The sequence below is a fragment of the Globicephala melas genome, chromosome 1 (genome assembly GCF_963455315.2).
Source record: "Globicephala melas chromosome 1, mGloMel1.2, whole genome shotgun sequence".
NCBI lineage: Eukaryota > Metazoa > Chordata > Mammalia > Artiodactyla > Delphinidae > Globicephala > Globicephala melas.
The window spans coordinates 72312483-72333475 of record NC_083314.1 but is presented as its reverse complement, the minus strand read 5'-3'; the positions used below and the strand labels follow the sequence as shown (position 1 = coordinate 72333475).

At 56.4% G+C, this 20993-nt stretch overlaps 2 protein-coding genes across 7 annotated transcripts in view; one reads left to right on the top strand and one right to left on the bottom strand.

Moving 5' to 3' along the window:
- KCNJ9 (potassium inwardly rectifying channel subfamily J member 9) overlaps positions 1-8406 on the top strand; it is a 56018-nt gene extending 47612 nt beyond the window's left edge. For 3 of the 4 annotated variants that reach the window (XM_060297619.1, XM_060297622.1, XM_030842341.2), the window contains 2 exons: positions 1846-2752; positions 5387-8406. In XM_060297619.1, the coding sequence (XP_060153602.1) occupies positions 1903-2752; positions 5387-5718 (1182 nt within the window). In that variant the 5' untranslated portion in view covers positions 1846-1902 and the 3' untranslated portion in view covers positions 5719-8406. Of the gene's footprint in view, positions 1-432; positions 798-1845; positions 2753-5386 lie in introns of those variants that run through there. The other variant, XM_060297623.1, reaches the window with a different exon arrangement.
- Positions 8407-9093: 687 nt separating this feature from the next.
- IGSF8 (immunoglobulin superfamily member 8) lies at positions 9094-16236 on the bottom strand. Of its 3 annotated transcripts, none has more exons than XM_030842339.2 (7): positions 15976-16236; positions 12525-12902; positions 11357-11818; positions 10619-11026; positions 9993-10406; positions 9511-9641; positions 9094-9349 (listed from the first exon to the last, which is right to left on the bottom strand). In XM_030842339.2, exons 1-6 carry the CDS (start codon positions 16025-16027, stop codon positions 9526-9528), a joined length of 1830 nt encoding a protein of 609 aa, XP_030698199.1. In that variant the 5' UTR covers positions 16028-16236; the 3' UTR covers positions 9094-9349; positions 9511-9525. The 3 variants fall into 3 exon arrangements, with proteins under 3 accessions (XP_030698199.1, XP_060153584.1, XP_030698200.1); XM_060297601.1 differs by lacking the exon at positions 15976-16236 and adding an exon at positions 14175-15964; XM_030842340.2 differs by lacking the exon at positions 15976-16236 and adding an exon at positions 14695-15964.
- Positions 16237-20993: the final 4757 nt, after the last annotated feature.

Below are 20993 nucleotides of genomic sequence, written 5' to 3'. Positions count from 1 at the left end.
ACACCTGGGCAGAGGCAGCTCAGCAGCAAGATTGGGGGTCAGATTACCTAAGACCCTGAGAGAACATCTGAAAGCCCACCCTGGCAGAAGCTGGAATAAGTGGGCCCAGGTACTTCTCTGAATGACCTGTGATCTCTAAGCCAACCGAGGACATCGTGGGCTGCAGGAAGAGAAAAAGCAAGCTCATGGTTGGGGGAGGGGAAGACCCTAATCTGCCATTGCATTGGGGTTCCTGGATCCTGTGTCCCCTGATTCCTCCTGGAAATGTAAGGGATGCCCCTAAGCTCCAAGCCGTCTCATTTTTTTCCTCCTGCCCTCTACCCCACCACACCACACACACACACACACACACACACACACACACACACACACACACACACACACACACACACACACACACACACACACACACACACACACACACACCCTCCAAAGGTCTGGCTGCAGAACATCTCACTCCAGAATTTAAATTCGAGAGTGCTGGGTTTGGAGTTCCATACCCAGGCAGTTTCTCCCCAGGACCTGGTCAAACGTCCAGGCCATCTGTGGTCCTTATGTCACACTCTTCCCCTCCATCACCCCACCCGAGCCAGCCCAGGTTTCCTTGGAGTGGGGAAAGAGGCTGATTCCCAAGAAGAAGGGAAAGTTGAAAAGTCCTGAATTCTTAACCTTTCCTCATACGAGCCATACCTCCTAGGGGCCCCTGGGTGCCTAGGGAAGGGCTCTGGGTCTCTCTCTCTCAGGGCAGCCTGCAGCTCAGAGAGCTCCTCACGGGGAAGAACTTAAAACAAAATCAGGTAGGCTTCCCTGGGAATGTGAGCTTTGCGGCATATGGAGGGGGGCCGTTTAAGGATAGTCAAGGGAGGTGGGAGGCTGGGGAGGGAGGGGCGAACTGAAGGGAGGAAGGAGGTAAAGGTGTGTGCTTAAATCACTTATCTGATTTAACGGCTCATGAAGAATAGGATACTAGAGGGCTGCAAGCCTACCTTGAACTTTGTGCTTCCTTTACCCCGGCTGTCCATGTTGATCTCATATTCTCCCGTCCTCCTGCCCATTTGCAGGCTGTCTCCACTGTGGAAATAACCTAGGGGAAATGGGGCTGACGCTACAGCCGCATTGATCATGGTCAGTCCTCAGGGAGGATTTCCAGTAGGAATTTCCCAAGGTGGGAATGTTCAACCCTTGCCCACTGGAGATTTTTCACTCGTTTTCCACCACTTCCATTTCTCCTTCGTAAGCTTGTTGAGAGGAAGAAGATGTGGGAGGGGGTAGAGTAAGCGAGGTTCAGGGAGGAAGGAATGGGAAAGACTTTCTGTGTCAGTCTCCACGTGAACTTCCAAAGAGCCTGGTTAGACAGCAGGTTGAATTGCGGAGACAGGGATTAGGGGATGGCCTGATATCAGCCAGGGCGGAGTGGGGCGGGGGTGGCCTTCAGGCAGGGAGGGCTCTGCACAGGAGAGGAAGATTAAGCACCTGCCTCGAAGGAACCCACAGTCTAAGCGTTTCAGGAAACTCCCTCCTTGCCTGGGCCTCTCGCCTGGGGGTGGCCGTGAGGTGCTGCACAGCCCAGTTAGAGCAGTGGGACCAAGACCTCTGGTACCCCGTTTCCCTGAAAATAGTCGTGCAGAGTGCGATCCAGTTCATACACACTATCCCATTTGATCTTCACGGTGTTGTGAGATGGGGGTGGGGACGGCTAGGGTTGTGTGTATTGTTCCCATTCTACCGATGCGGAAAGCTGAGGCTGACACAGCAAGGGACTCGCTCTGGGCCACTCGGCCCCTGGGCGCAGGCCCGGATGTCTCGGCCTCTCCCGCGGCTCGGCTAATCTGGCCCACCTCTCAGCCCCTCCAGGCCCCGCGCCGCCGCCCGGGCCGTGACCTCCCCGCCGCGGCCACGGCCATGGCGCAGGAGAACGCCGCCTTCTCGCCGGGGCCTGAGGAGCAGCCGCGGCGCCGCGGCCGCCAGCGCTACGTGGAGAAGGACGGCCGCTGCAACGTGCAGCAGGGCAACGTGCGCGAGACGTACCGCTACCTGACCGACCTGTTCACCACGCTCGTGGACCTGCAGTGGCGCCTGAGCCTGCTCTTCTTCGTGCTGGCCTACGCGCTCACCTGGCTCTTCTTCGGCGCCATCTGGTGGCTGATCGCCTACGGCCGCGGCGACCTGGAGCACCTGGAGGACACGGCGTGGACGCCGTGCGTCAACAACCTCAACGGCTTCGTGGCCGCCTTCCTCTTCTCCATCGAGACGGAGACCACCATCGGCTACGGGCACCGCGTCATCACCGACCAGTGCCCTGAGGGCATCGTGCTGCTGCTGCTGCAGGCCATCCTGGGCTCCATGGTGAACGCCTTCATGGTGGGCTGCATGTTCGTCAAGATCTCGCAGCCCAACAAGCGCGCCGCCACGCTCGTCTTCTCCTCGCACGCCGTGGTGTCGCTGCGCGACGGGCGCCTCTGCCTCATGTTCCGCGTGGGTGACCTGCGCTCGTCGCACATAGTCGAGGCTTCCATCCGCGCCAAGCTCATCCGCTCGCGCCAGACGCTCGAGGGCGAGTTCATCCCTCTGCACCAGACCGACCTCAGCGTGGGCTTTGACACGGGCGACGACCGCCTCTTCCTCGTCTCACCGCTCGTCATCAGCCACGAGATCGACGCCGCCAGCCCCTTCTGGGAGGCGTCGCGCCGCGCCCTCGAGAGGGACGACTTCGAGATCGTCGTCATCCTCGAGGGCATGGTGGAAGCCACGGGTGCGGGCGGGCTGAAGGAGAAGGGAGAGGAGGAAGTGCAGGGGGAGGAGGGGAGCGGGTGGGCGGGGAATTGGACCCAGAGGGGCCAGGGCGGAGGAAGCGGGGTGGTGGGGGGGTGGGGGGTGGATGGAGAGGCTGGTGGAGGAGAGCCGAGATGAGATGGTTTGGGAGGGGTGTATGAAAAGAGTGACCCCCCCACCCACCCACCCAGAGAGGCGAGAGAAAGCTGGGAGGAATCCTCCGAAGTGGCCCTGGCCTGGGGCCCTGGGCTGAGAGGTCTGTGTCACTGGGAATAGGAGACAGTAATGATAGTAGACAACACCCAGTGCTTACTCTGTGCCCTGCACGGTTCCAAAGCACTTTACACCTCCTGGTTTATTTAATCGGAGCCCCATGAAGGTAATTTCTTGTTACTGTGCTCATTTTTCAGGGAGGAAATTGCCCCAGTGAAAGGTTAAGTTGTCCACAGTCGTAGGCTAAATAAGTGGCCACGTCTGGATTGGACCCAGGCAGTCTGGCTTCAGCATTTAGGGTGCGGAGTAGGAAGGAAGGGTTAGGTTCCGGGTTTTTCTCAGTACTGAGGGGTCCAGGCCCCTGGAATGTGATGGTGCAGGTTTTCCATGGCCTGAGTTATTCCTAGGCTGGACCTTAGGGAGAGGTTGATAGCTGGGCTCACTTCTGCCTCAGTTTCCCCATCCATCAGAAGATTCGGTTTCCACTGACAAAGGATAGATGATCTGCACATTTCAAGCCCCTTTCCAGAAGGAACTAGCAATGTACCTGTGATGTCAGAACCTCCAACTCAGGCTTATACAGTGAAAGGTTTGGGAGCAGGTAGGATAAGACCAGTGCAGGGGCAGCAAATGAGTCCTTTGGGACTTGAGATCCAGAAGTGGAGAAGAAAACTGCAAGTGGGATAACCAAAGGCCCAGCAGGGGGCCCTGCAGTTCCTGCCACTGTTGCCAGTGTTGCCCTCTGCTGGCTTCTCCCAGACTGGTGTCATCAAACCCTTTTCCTGGCCCTTCATGCTGAGCCTCTACTTCACCGCTCTCTGCCTCAGTGTTCCCCACTCCTTCTCCCCACCCCAATACTCCCCTAACTCCTTCTCCCTCCCCCATGCACCCTACTTCCTTTCCTCTCATCTCACCGGCTGGCACATTTTTGCTGGTGCCTGAGAAGTCCCTGCCCAACCCTCTTCTCCCTTTGTACCTCCAGCCCTTCCCTTCCTTCCTTGCAGCCCCTCTCCCCAGTGTCCCTTTTGCCTCTTCTTCCCCTCCTCTACCGGACATATCCTACGCCAGTCTTCACCAAAGGAACAAAGGAATGTCCCCAAGTTTGCTCAGGGCAGGGCTTTCAATGTTGAGAGCCAGTCTCTGCTTAGCTAATGTTCACTCTTCCGTTCTCCCTTGTTTGGAGGTGCATATGAGCTGTGGGGAACATGAGAGATCTCAGGGTAGAAGGAAAATCACTTGCCCCGGTGGGTGTGCCCACCCCACAGAGGAAACAGGACACAGGCCCACAGCAAGGAGGACAGGGGAGGGTGAGGTGGAGGAGATACGGGGAGGGGAGGGTGGAGGAGATAGGGAGGGGAGCTTGTTGGATTTTTCTAGAGAGACAAAGCTGGAAAGGATGGTAATATTTTGGGTGAGAGAGTCAGTATCCAAAATGCTTCTGAAAAGCAAGTAAAATGAGCCAAAATCCAACAAGATGACATTTAAAACGAATAAATATAAAGTTCTACATTTAGGCTTTAAAAAATCACTTATGTAAGCACAGCATGGAAGAGCTCTGGTGAAAAAAGAATCGGGGGTTTTAGTTGGCCACAGGCAATGTGATACAGCTTCCAAAAATGTTTATGTAATGTAATCTTGGGCCCTATTAGCTAAAGCGTCATGGCCAGAAGAGAGAGGTGGCGAGCCCTCTCTTATGCATGTATCAGGCCACAGTTGGAGTATTTATCACACTCAGAGTGCTCAAAGGATCCTCCTTGGCCACTCTGGTTTGCAGTCAAGAAAGTAAAATTTTTGGAAGCCAGGTCACATCAGGAATGGTGGAGGGAGACAGGGATGTTCAGCCTGAAGGAGAGAAGACATGATGAAAACTGAGACTCCTGCTTTCAGATACTTGAAGGGGTGTCATACAGCAGGAGAGTGAAAATAAGGGTGGCAGATTTTAGCTCTGTATAAAGAACAACCCAAATATTAGAGCCGTCACACAAAGGAGTGGGCTCCTTGTGAGGTGGTGAGCTCTCAATCCTGAGATGTAATCAAGAGCAAGCTAGTTGCCCATTATTGGGAATGCTCCAGTGGGGAGCCCTGTATGGAGAGGAAAATTGGGCTAGATGATCCCCAAGGTCAGTTTCAAGGTTAAACTTCTCTGACTGGCATCTCCAGTGGAGAGGAGGGGAGAATGTGGGCTGGAGGTTAAGAGGAGTTGGGGCAAATGGAGAGGAGGAGGGGGAACTGGACAAGTACAAGAGTTGGGAAGGAAGAGAAAGCGGGCTGGACCAAAGTGGGTGGGTGGGGGTCCTTGAGGAGGGCTCCAGGGAAGGGTTCTAGGAATAGGGTTGTGGAATGAGGCAGGGGAGGAAAGGCTGGGGCCGGGATCCCCCTTGACCCATGCCCTTACCCCCAGGAATGACATGCCAAGCTCGGAGCTCCTACCTGGTGGATGAGGTGCTGTGGGGTCACCGCTTCACGTCAGTGCTGACCCTGGAGGATGGCTTCTACGAGGTGGACTATGCCAGCTTCCACGAGACCTTTGAGGTGCCCACACCCTCATGCAGCGCCCGGGAGCTGGCCGAGGCCGCAGCCCGCCTTGACGCCCATCTCTACTGGTCCATCCCCAGCCGGCTGGATGAGAAGGTGGAGGAGGAGGGGCTGGGGGAGGGGGCGGGCGAAGAGGCTGGGGCTGACAAAGAGCAGAACGGCTGCCTGCCGCCCCCGGAGAGTGAGTCCAAGGTGTGACCAGTTTCCTCCAGATCCCTGTGGCAGGGCCAGACACAGGTACCTGGGGAGCTGGTTATGGAAGGTGGAGGAGGGCGCAGGCAAGGTCCCTGGGAATGCACTAAAGCTGGGGAGCCTCCTCAGAATCTCAGGTCTGGGATCCAACATGGATGGGAGAGATCCTGATTTCAGGAGGACGGAGGGTGGGGAATGGGTAAACTCGCCAGCCTGTCTGTGTTTGACCTTCACTTCTGTTCACGCGTGGATGGATGGACAGAGGATGGACCTATGCGGGTTGGATGAGAAGGTGGAAGCAGAGAGAGACAGCCAGCCAGTGGATAGGTGAATGGGCCAACAGACCAACAGACAGGTGGTGTGCTCAGGGCTGCCGCTGACTCATAGAGCATCTTGGTGCAAATTCTAAAAAGGCGCCTTTTCCCTCCAGACTGACACTACCCCAAACTAGGGTGCATGGCTTGGGAAGCAGAGTGTGGGCTGGAGTTTAGGCCCCACTCACCTCCTCAGCCAGCTTCCCTGAGTCTGGCACACCTGTCTCACTGGACACAGTAGCCCAAGCTGACCCAGAGGTGAGAAAGCTGGACGGAGGCGGGCAGAGATGAGGAGGGTGCCCTCCCAGCTCCACCCCTGCCACTGTGACAGGCTGAGAGGGAGGGCGAAAGGCTGCAGGGCGGCTCAGCAGGGTGTGAATGACCTTGTCCATGTGTGCAGGGAAACCGGCGATGGGGGAGATGCCAGAGCTGGGGCCCTGGGGCAGGGCCTAGGAAAGGGGAACAAGGGATGGCTATTTTCTGACAGTGAAGTGAGGTCTCGTGAGTACCACTGCAGGGGTGGGAGGGGATAGAGAGGTTCTGAGGAGGAAGAAGGGCCGGGGAGAGATGGAGAAACATGAGTTCACTAGAGCTGGGACACGGGGTCCTCAGGAAAGCAGAATCGGTCTTAGGGCACAGTGAGAGGGAGTCATTCACGTGGTTCACTGGGTGCCCGTTGGGTCCAGAGCACTGACCCGGGCATGTGTGGGGAGGACAGTCAGAGACCCGATTCCTATTCTGGGAATACAGTACACGTGGGGAAAACAGAGAAATATGCCTGTGGCAGCTGTTTCAAACTGAGAACCTGGGCGATCTCTCCGAGCACGGGGTGGAAGGGCTTGGTAATCAGAGTTGCGTCACGGATTGCGTCGTCAGGCCTGGAGAGTGACCTGAGCCAGCAGTCGCGAACTTGGGTGGGCATCAGGGTCCCCTGGAGGGCTTGGGAACACATATGGCTGAGTCCCACTCCCAGAGTTTCTGACTTAATGGGTCTAGAGACCAAAACTTTGCATTTCTAACAAGTCCCAGGTCCTGCTGACGCTGCTGGAACAGGGACCACGCTCCGAGAAGCCCTTCCCTAAGCAGACTTGAGGGTCCTGTCAGGAGGTGGGCGTCAAGCTGAGGAGTAGCTGAGGGTCCTCGGGGAGGAGACTGAAATATAATGGGTATGGAGAACTGCGGTGAGGGGAAAGGAGACCGTGAAACCAAGGCTGAAGAGTCCGACTCTGGGCCTAGGGACTCGCCCGTCAGTGGAAATAGGGCTGTGACAAGCTAGAGATGGTGTTTGGGCAAGATGAGTAGGCAAGATAGATGTGACAGAGCAGTCGGGAAGGCTTCAGGGGAAGTGCTGCCAGGGTGGTGCTGAGCTGAAGTAGGAAGGGCATCTGTGGCAAAGGAGAGAATCCCACGTAGGACTTAAGAGGCAGGATTAAATGTGGGAGATGTGAGAGAGAGAAGCGAGAGTCCAAATGTCTGGATGTGACTGTGACCTGCCGTCTGCCCAGCTGGGGCAGGAGCCCCTGGAGAGGTGTTCCCACGCCACGTGTACCCCCTTCCTGGTGTCATCGCGGTCACCAGGGACACCCCCCACCCCAGGATTGTGAAGGAGGAGCAATGGCGAGTCGAGAAGGGGCAGAGGTAGGGGGACCTGCCTCTGGGAGAGATGTGTGCACACAGGCAGACACACCCTCCCACCACACGGGCCCAGCAGTGACCTCCAGCCCTTGGCCCGGGCTGCACCCCATTCCTGTTCTTTAACAAAAGTCTGAGCCCCTTGCGGGGAAGCACCCCAGTGTGCTGCATTCCAGGCTGGGAAGCTGGGGTCCTGGGGGATGCTGTGCCTCCTGGAAGCAGGAAAGGGGGTTGCGGAGGGAGCCCACGCCAGCTTGGGTCCGCTCGGAGAGAACATCTTTGCCTCAGGTCACAGGGTGACTTGGGTCACTATCACCCAAAGATGAGGTCCCTGAACACTGGTGCTGGCTGTTCCCAAAGAACAAATGTTGGGGCATGGGGGTAAGAAGCAGTTCTGGTTTAATTTGCTGAAACATCTAGAGTCCGGACAGGAGGGAGCGGGCTCTGGGTGTCCACACTCACTCACGCGGTAGTTCACCCATTGCAAGTGAACCCACCGTAGAGGAACTGAGGCTGGATGGAAGGCTTTGGGACCCCGCCACCCCTCTCCTTGCCACTCAGCGACCACTCAGGGCCCCACTGTGTGCAGTGCCAGGAGTCTGGGGACCTGGGTTCTAGGCCTGACACTGTCACAAATTAGTTCTATGACTCTGGGCAAGTCGCATCACTTCTCTGGGCCTCAGTTTCCCTATCTGTAAAAACAACACTTGGTAAACTGGTAATGCTCAATAAATGTTTAAATCACTGAGTTGAAAGAGGTAGACTGCGTGCCTCTCGAGGTGCAGTGCAGCTAAGAATTCTAGGATCCGAGAATCCTTAGGCAGAGACAAATGCAGGGAGCCCCGGGGGCACGGGAGGACGGGTGAAGCAAGGGGGCTTGCGCGCAGGTGGTGGGGCGGGTGTGTGCAGGGGCCCCTCTGACTGCTGGCGTCCCCGTCGCCTAGGTGGCTGTGTCCTGGGCCTTCCATTCTGCTGCTGTCAGGCAGAATAATGGAGATCAGGGGGAGAAAGGCTGAGGCCCCAGGGCCTGGGGGGAGGAGTCAGGTCCAAGATCAGCCTGACGGAGAGAATGAGACTGCAGAATAGCATGGGGACTCAGAAAAGGGCACCGGGCCCTGGAAGACCCTGCCCTGCAACCTGGGAGAAGTCTAGGGGCAGAGGCCGTGCTCAACTGGAACTCATCCCCCTTTCTCTCTCCCCACCCCAAGGAGGAATCCCAACAGGAACTGGCTCTGCACTGACAGCTCAGACAGCAGATGGGACCCAGGTTTCCCCTCCCGGGGTAGGTGGCACGGCCCACGGAGGCCAGATGGTGTTTCTGGGGGGGGAAGAGAAGTGCGGGTCGTCCAGAAGAGGCTGTCAGCCCCCAGTAGCCCACCTGCCACGCGCCCCTGCCTCTTAGAGCCTCATGGCGGGGAAGACACAGACAGCCCTGGATTTTATAAAACAAGTTTATTCACATTTTAGAAAAACTAATTCTAGGACAGGGAACGGCCTCCCTTTGGGCTATGTATGAGATCATGAACAGAAGGCCAGAGGGAGGAGCTTGGGAAGGAAGGAGTGGGGCATGGGGGCCGTGTCCCCCACTCTGGGTGGGAGTAGGTCAAATAAATTAAAGGAAGGGCAGGCAGAGGGAGAGGGTATTCAGACACCAGAGGCGGGCTTGCGGCTGGGCTGGAAGATAGTCACACCTGCAGGAACGGGAGAATGCACGTGGAGAGTGTGAATTCCTCCTGGCCCTGGCCCGCAGAGCTGAGAGGGGCTTCTCCTTCTCCAGCTGGGACCAGGGAGGGAGCTGCTCATCTCAGGACTAGGGAAGACAGGGATGGGGATGGGGGTCCTTGCCCCTCACCTGGGGTGTGAGGGATCACCGTTTCTGCAGCCTCTTCATGAAGCAGCAGGTGATGGAGCCCAGGATGGTGGCTCCGATGGCTAGGGCAAGCCCTGCACCCACCAGCAGGGGCACAAACAGGGTGTCCAGGGCTGGGCAAGAGAGGATGGCTGTGTTCAGTCCGGGGTGTCACTGCCCTCCACCCACGTGCCAGTACCTTCTCGGTCAGGCTGTCCACACCACCTCCTCCCGTTCCCACACAGCTTTCCCCCGCCTGCTCCCTGCCCGCTCTGCGCTCAAGCCAGCCCCTACCACCAGGACACCGGGGCAGCCGGGCACTGAAGGGCTGAAAGCTGGACTTTCAGACTTTCCGTGTGAAGCAAAGAGGAAGAGAAAGAGGAACCAGAGGGACCACTGGCAGGAGGATGAGATGCAAAAAGGAGAACAAGAGCATAGGGGTGAGGGGGGCTGGGGGCGCGTGAGCAAGGGGGGGCACCGCTCACCATGTGTGTACGGGTAGACCGTGACAGGCCCTGAGCGGGCACTGCCCGCCTGGTACCAGCTGTAGTCAGCGTGCTGCACCCAGGCGCTGGGGGCACAGTGGTACACGCCTTCGTCCTCGGGCCCCAAGCCGTGCAGTCTCAGCCGATGGCTTCGGGGCCCCACCAGCTCCACGCTGACGGGGCCTCCTCCGGGCCGGACCCCCAGCTCTGCCACACCGTCCTGGCCCACGCCACCCACCAGCTGGGCAGGGGCAGAGCTCAGCTCCCCGTCCTCCAGCCTCTCCACCCACCAGCTGGCAGCCAGCCGCAGCCCGGGGGGGCCGCCCCGCACGGAGATGTTGCAGAGCAGGGAGGCCGTCTCCCCGCGGTACACTGTGCCTCCCGCTAGCCAGGCCACAGCCTCCAGCACCACACCTGCAGAACAAAAGTCAGAAGGTGAAAGGGGCATGGGGTTAGGACTGCTGTCCAAGCAACACCCCAGAAACTCCGGGTGTCCCCACAATCTTAGAAGAGGAGTGTGAGACAGACACGGAGGCAGCCGATGGAGAGGGAGAGAGGCACAGAAACAGAAGGGAAAGGTTCTGCAGACCCCATATCCTGTCCAGGGCCAACCCGCCCCCTCTCACCTTCCTCACGCACGTGCACGGGGAGGGGCCGGGAGCGGGCACTGGCGGCTTCCCGAAGCCGGGCCCCAGACCCTCGGACATAGGCCTTGGCGAGGCAGCGGTAGGTACCCGCATCCCCGGGCCGGGCAGCCTCCAGCCGTAGCCGGTAGGTTCTGGAAGCCACCTTCTCCATGGCAATGTGCCGGCCCTCGTAGCCAGGGCCCAGACTGCCCACACCCTCCGTGTCCAGCTGGGCAACCAGGCGGCCGGGCCCAGGTGCCCCCGCAGGTGCCATCTCCCAGCCCACGGAGTAGGCGGCATGACGGCCCGTTGGGGGCAGGGCCCCTGACACATTGCACAGCAGCTCCAAGGGCTCCCCTGGGCCGATCCGACGTTCCCCAGGCCCCACTGTCACTGCCAGCTGGCTGGCTGAAACACAGGAGGGGAAGGGGTGTCAGGGAGGCAGGAGAGGGCACAGAGCACCTGTCCTTCCTTGACAGCAGCAACTTCGAGGCCACCCGTCTTTGCCACCCAGGGGCCTGGCTCTCACCCCTCAGCCATGGCCCTCCCATCCCCACACCCAATTTCTGAGCAGAGAAAGCCCGTCACGGGTACAGGTGCTGACAGGAAGCGATACTAATGGGACTTCACTCTAGGGAAGGTGGGCTCCCTGGAGTCAGACGATGGCCATCTAGTGCCCATGGTGCCTACTGAGATACCAAGGCTCCCAGCTGGCACCGTGGGACGCGTGGCACTCACACAGCGTCTGCACGTCCACATGGGCCAGGACAGCCCTCTTCTCCGCAATCTGGGCCCAGCTGCCATCGGGATCCTGAATCCACTCAGCGGCAGTGCAGTGGTAGGTGCCTGCGTCGTCCGCCTGGGCGCCCCCCACCACCATGCGGTAGCGCTCAGTCCCCTCCTTGCCCAGCCGCAGCTCCCCTGCCGCCAGCCGCTCAGCGTAGGGAGCTCCGGCCTCCACGGCCATGTCGGGCCGGAGTCCCACCACTTCCTGCAGCGTTGCTCGCCCCACTGGCGCCTCGGGCACAGCTCGCCCAAAGGACACGGCCAGGTGTGTGTGCTTCTCCGTGCTCGTCCGTGCCAGGCAGCCCAGTGCCAGCTCCTGCCCCTCGTGCACCATCAGGCGAGGGGGTGAAGCTGGGGCCTGACGGCCCCGGGGCCCTGGGGGGGCAGCAGACACCTGCAGCATATCTGGAAGAACTGGAGAGAACAGCTGGAGTGAGGGAGGGCTGGGAGCTGTACAGTAACTAACCCTTGGTACTGTTTCCTACCTACAACCTATTTCCCTAAATAGACTGTGAGCTCCTAGAAGGCAGAGACTTCATGCTGTATTATTTCTTCTGTAACCCAATGGTGCCAAGCACAGTGCTGGGCACACAACAGGCACTCAATACTTGTTGAATTTCATAGAACCAGCCCATCGCCTACTGACCCTTATGTTTGAGACTGACCCCTGTTTGAAATACTCAGAAGAGTGGCTCTGTCTTCCTTCTCAGAAGACAAACTTGAGAGCAAGAATGTCATGTGGTCTCACTCCTCCTACCCTGCCTCTATTTCCCCCGCCACCCCCACTCCCCCAGATCTGGATCCTGGAATCTCCAGGAATGGAGTCTGTTCACCCTGTCAGGCTCCCCTACCCCATCAGGGAATGGAAAGGGGCTGGAGAGCTTAGGGACACTTCTCCTCTCCCAGGAAGTAGCTTGACAGAATAAGAGCCGTGGACTGGAATGAAGAGAGTTAACCCAGAGTTCTGGGTTAGAGTCTCAGGCCAGCCACTAACTTGTTGGGTGACTTCATGCAAGTCACTTAACCTCGTTGGGCCTCAGGTTCCTCTTAGGTCCCTGCTGGCCCTGACTTTCTGCCTTTTGGGAGGGCACGGCCCTGACCCCATCCCAGGGCCCAGTACCTCTCAGTTCCACTTTGCCGCTGTAGCTGCCGAGGTAGTGGGCATCAGTGGAGGGTGTGTAGCACTCGTAAATGCCAGCATCCTGGGCCTGCAGGCGGGCAATCTTGAGCACCACGGCATCACCCTGCAGTCGCTGCACCTGTACCTCACCAGCTGCCACTCGGGGCCCAAAGACAGCATAGGAGAATCGGGTATCCCTGGTACTGACAATGCCCAGGGCAGCCTCTGGGGCCTCAGGCCTGTACAGGAACCACTCGAAGTCCTGCTGGGCAGGGCCCTCGTAGCCAGTGACATTGCAGGAGATGGAGATGGCTGTGCCAGCCACGCGATACAGGGGCCCCTGAGGGACTAGCACCTCCCGGGCACAGCACCCGACTCCTAGAGGGAAGGACAGGAGAAGTTAGGGATGCCTGGGTCCCTACTGCAGCCCCCCACCCCCACCCCCACATCACTCTTGACCTCTGCTTGTGAAAGGAAAGGAAACCTGAGGAAAGTTGGTGTACACTTGGGCCCTGTTCCGAGAACAGGCAAAGGATGCTGGGAGGTAAGACACCTGGGTCTCAAGGAGGTGGTGGTATAGAGCCAGGTTTGCCTCAGACCCCAGAAACACCCCATTACTGGCAGGCCAGAAGCAGAGCATCTAAGGTCAGAAAGGAGTGTATCTGCTTCCTGATTTAACCATTCCCGATTCCGGCTGTGCCTTAATTCCCCCTCCACCCCGTCTCCCCACGTTTATGCCAGTTGAGCCTTCTAGCTAAGGGATCCTGAGACCACATGTCCCCCTCCTTTGTTTGAAGGGAGCTGGCCAAATCTTGATCAGAAGGGCTGGTTCGCTCAGCTGTGTCACCTGGGCCAGGGGACTCCAGACAATGGAGCCAGTGGCCCGAGCAGGACAGAGCACAGGCCCAGTCAGTTCTCACCACACAATCCCTCCCCACTCCAGCTGTGCCATGAGCTCACTGCTCCTCTGCCCCACAGCGCTGCCGAGGCAGCTGAGGCTCATGGGGCAAGAACCAGCCTCTGCCCTTTGCCTCTGGAGGCAGAAGCTCCCCTCCCCCACCAGTGCCTGCCAATCTTCCTGGGCAGGCCCAGCTGACAAACAGCCCTCACCCCACCCCCTCCAACTCCCTAACAGAAGCCTTCATTTGCATACGGTGTGCATTTATTTACATCCCCGCTCCCTTTCAGTAGGGCGGCAATAAGCCCCCAGCTGCCCCTTCCCATCCTTCTCTCCTCAAAGAGGCCAACATTCTTCTTCACCCCACCCTCACCCCTACCCTGCCCTCGCAGATACTCCCGGTGGCCTTGGAGGGCTCAGCTTCTTCCTTCTCTCCTTCCATCCTTCCACAGCCCCAGATCACAGAACCTCAGAATGTAAGAAGGGCTGGGTCAGCCCTCTGCCTCCACTTTACAGATGAGAAAGTTAAGGTACAAGAAGTATAATGTCTTGGCCAAGTTCCTACTATCCTTGGCTAGCTTCCACACGCCCCTGCAGAGGGACAAAGCCAGAGAGGCATGGGGAACTCCAAGGAGAGGCCTGAGGGCACTGACCTCACCAACCAGAATGTCCCAGGGGTATAACCGGCTGGAGGAAAACACCTAATCTGTACTCAAACTGTCCTCCAGCTCCTCCAGAAGCACTACCCTTACCTTTCCCTTCTTCCTGCGGCTGAGTCAGAGGGAAAACTTGTGGTTGCTCGGTTAGAGCACAGGCTGGGATCAGGAGGTCGGGTTCCAGCCCCATCCCCATCCCCATCCCCATCCCCAGCTGTACCGCTTGGACCAGCCCCTTCCACTCCCAGGCCTCAGTTTCTGGAAGAGAGCTAAGAGCTTCCACCCTGACAGTGAGTGAGCCTGTGTCTCAGCAGGGCTCTGCCCGAGGCTGTTTCATAATCAGAGCGATGGCGGAGACAAGCGAGCTGACACCTTCCCTGGGCTCCGGGCAGACTCTGCTCAGGAGGGCCCCCTCCCATCTTCCTGCCTCCACAAATGCTGATGCTTGGAGAGCCCCATGGGAAAGTCACCCCCACTGCCTCGGGAAACCAGCTGCCAGGCAGCTCTCTCCCCAGCCAGGTCCCCTCCTCTGTGTTAGCGGAGAGGGAAAGGAGAGCAAAGAGACCTGCTTTGGAGTCACACGGGAGTGGTTTCAAATCCAAGCCCCAACACTCACTAGATATGTTCTCTGGGGCAAGTGACTTCATTTCCTCATCTTCAAAATGAAAGTTAAGCACCTACACCCAGGGCGCTCACATCCGGCAAGCTCTTCTATCTCTGTACCACATTTACCCTGGGCTCCTCTCTGCTCCACGCTGCCCACTGGGGAAAAAGGGCCAAGTACTAGGCAGCCAGGCCTCACAGCTCCTTCCTCTGTACATCCTCCTGCCTCCCATCCAGGGCCCCAAGGACAGGACTCATTCTAGTCCCCCAGGGCCCAGGGACCTATGCAGCACAGGGAGGCTCCTTGGCACCACGATGCAGCTCTGGTCTAGAAACAGGCGGCTGGGGCTACGTCAGCCTCTGCCTTAACTATGGCAGCTCCAAATCCTGGCACCAAAGCCACCCCCTCACCACCCTGTATTCTTATTTCAAGGGTTTCAGTCTCCTGAACATCTGTACAGGCAGTCTCACTGCCTCGATACCATACTCCTCCCCAGACCACCCCTACAGGGAGCCCTCCCATTCACGCCAAAAACATTTCCACCGTCACGGTCCTCATGCATCCATGCAGCGGTGGCCCGGAACACCCACCACAACAGGTACAGGGTGCTTGGAGAGCTCAGCATCAGTCTCCACGGAGCCTGGTTTCTCCTGAGGCAGGGAAGCTGGGACTAAGGGAGTGTGACAACCAGGGAGGCTACAAGCCAAGTGCTGCTATCTGGGAGAGGGAAAGTGGGGGAAAGACCCAGCCCAGGATGGAGCTGGAACTGCCTCCAACTTCAGATGATGAAGCAGGGTGGTAGGGGGGTGCAGTTAGGGTAGACGTACTTCAAAGACTGTGGGCAGAACCGGCCCCTGGGCCTCCAGCCAACTTGGGCAATTATAAAGATGGACAGGCACTGCCCACCAGGGCGAGCACCCAAGGCCGGGCCTTAAGCTAAGTGAGGCAGAGAGGAGTCGCAGCATCTGTGCGCAGCGACCTCAGGACCTGAGTGTGCCGGCTGAGAAGTGGGGCCTGGCGGTTCCTGGGGGCGACTTCCGGTGGGTCCTCACTGTGCCCCAGCCCGGGGCCTAGAACTGGGGAACCTTCACCGCTACCCCACCCCCGCCCGCCCCAAGACTGGCTCGGAGCGCGGCCACAGACAGCAGCTGGGCGCCAGGCCCGGGGAGGCTGGGGGAGCCCCTGACGGAGAAGCGGGTGCGAGGGGCTCCGAAATGCTGGGGAGGAGGGCAGGGCTGGTCACCAGGTGGCAGGCACCTGCCGGGCGGGGCTGGGAGCCAGAGCCGGGCTTACCCAGGATTAACAGCAGCAGCAGCGGCGGCGGCTTGGGACCGAGGGCGCCCATCCTGCGCAGCCGGCTCTGCGAAGGCTCTGGGGGGCGGCGCGGGCTCTGGGTGGCCGGGGGTTCGGGGGGCGCATGCCCGGGTGGGGGGCACGAAGCGGGGCAGCGAGGCGTGGGTGCGCGGAGCGAAGCGGAGCGAAGCTGGAGCTGCCAAGTCACGGCCCTCTTCCCTCTGCCCTCTTCCCTCTGCCCTCCTCCCTCCTCCCTTCTCCCCTCCTCCTCTCCTCCGCCTCTGTTTTCCCTCCCGCCTTGGCAACTCGGAAGACCATTCCCGCCCCGCCTTACCCAGGCCCCGCCCCCGCCCTGGGCTCCCGGCCCCGGCCCCGGCCCCACTCCGGTCCCCAACTCCGCCCTGACCCCTCCAGACCTTGGCCCTGCTCAGGTCCCCGGGTGTGCCCCAACGGGGTCCTGGACCTCGGCCCCGGCTCCCCCCGACCCTGCTCCAGGCTCCACCCGGACTCCAGCCCTAGCCCCGCCCCCTCTTCGGTACCCGGCTCCGCCCCGACCCCCACCCGGGCCCGCCCCCTCAGCCCTGTCTCCGCCCCGACCCCGGTCCGGGGGCGGGCTGCACCTGGTCTTGGCCAAATCCCCGGCTGCTCCGCAGAGGGCACAGGTACCCTGCACCTTCCAGCTTTTCCCTGAGAGTTGGGTGCAGGGGCCCTGGAGTCGGCTAGGTGACTGTGGCTTCTCACTTTGAATCCAGCCATTTGCTCTAGGCCTCTAAGCCTTGCCGCAAACCCTGCTGAAGTGGGAAAGGGCGGGATCTAGGAGTTAAGGAACGAGGAGGATCTGGTCTGAAGGGCGCTTCAGGCCTCTGCAATGTCACTGGAGACCTGTTTGCCACCCCCTCGGGGCAGAACCAGAAGAAGTGAGTTAGGAGGCTGGGCCGTTTGGATGCTGTCACTTCCTGGCTGGCGATCCTGGTCAACTTGCTTAACCTCCTCCAACCTGTTTTCTTGTTGGCAAATTGAGGTGGATGACATCCATCCCAAAGGATTTTTGTGACGTTAATTGAGATAATGTACAGAAAGTGCTTGGCACAGGATACACTAAATAGGAGATGGGACCGGGGGATAAATTATTTAAACTCTTTGCTAAGAGGTTTAGTTAGGACCTAAGGAAAGGGTGAGCCTGGGTTTAGGTGAAGGAGTCTCTAGTTCCAGTGAGGAGAAGTGGACAACACTCTGCACTGGGAGGGGTGGGGTGTGCCCTGGAGGTTGGAGACAGGAAAAGGCATCTTTCCTAGGCACTCTGTTTCTTTCTCAACTGTGGAGAATGTGGGGAGTGGGAAGGAGCTGGAAGGGTGGAACTAGAACCAGGAAAAGGGACAGCCAGGTCTGCAAAGCTAAGCCTGTCAGAGTGGCCATCCGTAGGAGGTGACCCCAGAGCTCATCTAGCACCTTCATCCTCAAACTTCCATCAGTCCCCACTCATTCCCCCAACCCTCCCACTCACTCGTCACTCCCTTTTACAGAGGAGAGAATGGAGGCCCAGAGAGGGGAAGTGACACAGGCCAGACCAGACATTCCCTGACTTTGTCTTCCCAGAGCCTGACACAGTGGCTAGATCAGAGGAAGTGCTCAGTTGAAGCCACATTCAGGAACCCTGGAGAGACTGGAGAAATTCTGAGACAGAACGCTGGGGACAGTTGAGGGAATCAGAGGTCCAACCCTCCCCTCTCAATACTTCCAGTTCTGGCCCAGGAACAGGGCAGCAGGGTGCCTTTTTCCTCCTACTTTGTCATATCCACAGCCTGATATCTCCAGATTCATTCCATCTAAATTCATCCACAGGCCAGATTGAGCTGTGTGAAAACTGAAATGTATAGGGAGGCTTTTGGAGGAAAGCCACTCTCCCTTTATTGGGGAGAGGAGTGAACATGATACCTTCCTGATGCTTGAGAGATGAGAGATGTTGCCAAACATCATCATCATCATCATCATCATCATCATCATCATCATCATCATCATCATCATCATCGTCATCATAGATGCAGTTTATGGGATGTGTTGATCTTAAAAATAACAAGGTCTTAAGCTAGCCAAAATGAGTTTATTCAGGAATAGCAGAGGAATTACAATTTGAGAGAAACAAACTATGGTGAACCATAGGCATGTCAGAGGAGACAAAGGGAAGGTCAGCTTTCATTAGGTTTTAGGAGGAAACTGGATAGGGCTGTGGCAGTTTTCTTTTTTGTTAGCTGCAACTGGTGAGCAGCTTGTTGTTGCTGAGTCAGAAGGAAACCCTTCTTCCTGCTGTGATCTGTAAGCTGCAGTGAGTGATTTGTGTGTGAGAGCCCTCTCTTCATGGCTTCCTGACTCCATTTTGATTTAGGTTTCCTTTGTTCATTTTCACATTTTCCCCTTTTGATCAAAATCTTTCCTTGAAAGCATTGTGTTGAGTCAACATTCTGTTTGGTGCATAGTTTCTGCAGAGGTTGGGCAGGCAAAGGTGCAAAAATTTAAGATTATACAAAGCAAATTAAAAGTAATATGACTTTTTTTGTATGATGGCTTTAAGTCATGATCCTAAAGTAGTCAACTAGCAAGTGCACTTGTTCCCTGTTCTCGTATAATTGAGTTCCTACTTCTCCAGAGGCGTTTACCCATATGCAACAGGTGATATATGCTAATGCCACCTGGTTCAAAATCAAGGCTATTGCTTGTCTACAACTACTTTAGCCAAGGAATCAAGTGATCATTGTTAGGCTGCAGAATCAGCTAGCTCTTCTAATGTTAGGGAGAGATTTATGTTCATATTCTCATTGGAACTTTGACCCAAGGGGGAAAGCGTCTCGCTATGGAGGCAAGCCCGGAGTCATGTATGCCCCAGGTAGTTCCCATTTAAGATGCTTACGAAGATATAATGGGGAAGATCAGTGGGAAGCTTCAGATTTATTATAGATATTAACAGGGATGGTTAAATATCCCAGTAAACACTGGCCTCCCATTTACCAGCTGTCCAAACATTCATAGGCTCATTGAGAGTTTCATTTGCCACAGACAAGGCTAAAGCCAGGGGGTGCACATAAGACTTATTAACAGTGCCACTAACTGGAATTTACCAGTGGGTCCTTTAGAGCCAAGAGTCAATGACGTTTGGGGAATATTTAAGAAGAAACCATTCTGTTCTGTGGATTTTGTCCCTAAAGGCTGCAAAGAGAGGGGTTATTTCATTACATCAAGCAGACTTAATACCAGAGGGTCACCACTGTCATGGACATATCGAGGTTTCTGGTAACATATTCAACAGTCAGAAGGTTTCCCCCTTTGGCAATGGATTAGGAAATATGGGTAAGAGCATTGTCTTTCCGAGAAAGAGTGGGAGAAGATAAGGCAAGAAGTAAGAGTAAGGAAAAGATATACAGGCCGGTCATCATGGGAAAGCTGTTTCCTTAAGCTACTGTATGCTTCAATTCTTGCAAATCTTTACTTTTAGGTCACCAGCTGGGACGTAGGTCCCGTGTGATATATGGATCCAAGAGCCTATTCCTTGGAGTTTCGTGGCACAAGGGTTGGTTAACAGTACCTGATAGTGACCTTTCCAATGGGGTTGAAGAGAGTGATGTCTTTTCCAATAGACAACTCTCCAGGTTGTATGGTATGGTGCTTAAGATCTTCATGTCCTGGGAGCATGCCATGGAAAGATTGTTCTAATATATGGTTAAGCATAGTTTGTGGGTTCCTAAAGGAGTGGCCCTAAGGCTCAGAAGGACCAATGGCAATGCTTTTGGCCAGGGTATTTGAAGGGTCTCTACAGATTTTTCCTGTTGGGTTTTGATGATGCCATTGGTACATTCGACTAGTCCTGGAGACTGGGGGTGATAACTGCGTTGAAAACGTTGTAGAACTGGCCATGTGGCACAGACTTCCTGTCACACTTGACGAGTCAAGTGGGTTCCCCTAACGCTATGAAGTTTAGGGGCGGTTCCCTCAGGTAGGAATGATCTTTTCCAATAGGTTCTTAGCCACGGAGGAGTCAGTAGCCTGTCTACATGGAGAAGCTTCAGTCCAGAAAGAAAACATGCAAATCGTTGCCGAGACATATTTACGCCCGTGAGGTGGGGGAAGCTGTATGAAATCCATTTGCCAAGGCTCACGTGGTCCATCAGGCAACGTAAAGTGCCGAGAAGCAGTGAGGACAGATTTTTCTGGGTTGTATTTTAGGAATAAACATCATCCCTGGATCCAACATCTTCCTAGGCAATGCTGCCTAATATTGGTCTGCTATCATCTGCTGAGAATTCATGACTTGGGAAAGCAACTTTAAAGTCTGCACACTGGTGTTAAAATTCACGACATGCAACACTTTCAACACTGTGTCAACCTACTCTCTCACTTTGTCATCACCAGTCTGTTCAGTCTTGTTCAAAGGGCACTAAGCATTTTTGATGCAATGGTTTTTTTCTCTTGACTGGTTGAAGTTTATCAGAGATCCCCACTATATGAATCATTTTAGTATTCTGAAGCAGGGCCTCTTTAATAGTAGCCCCAGTGGAAAGTCATTCCCAGCCTGGAGAAGGGTTGGGGAAAGCCCCTGTGATTCCTCGGAGTCCCACCATTGGGATGTGGAAGGACATTGGAAAGATTGGTTGGGTGACTGAAGACTCCTGGACCATTTAGTTTATAGCAGCCTTTTTTACAGTGTCCTGACTTCTTACAGTAACAACAGGCCGGGGAGATTTTGCTTAAAGGCCTCCATCTGCTGAAGCTAGAGATTAAGGATTTTAATGGTCTTTTTCTTAGTATAATCATCTAGGGTGTAGGCTAATTAGTTTGCCAAACTAAGTCTGCAGTGGACATGGTTTCCCATTCTATTCTGCCTCTCTTAACCAAGAGAGAAAAGTCCTGGTTTAGCCCATTCATGAACACAGATTTGAAGCCTACCCAATTGGATTGGACATCCAGAGGGAGACCAGAAATCTCAAAAACATTTGGAGTTGACTGTCATAGTTGTGCACAGGTTCACT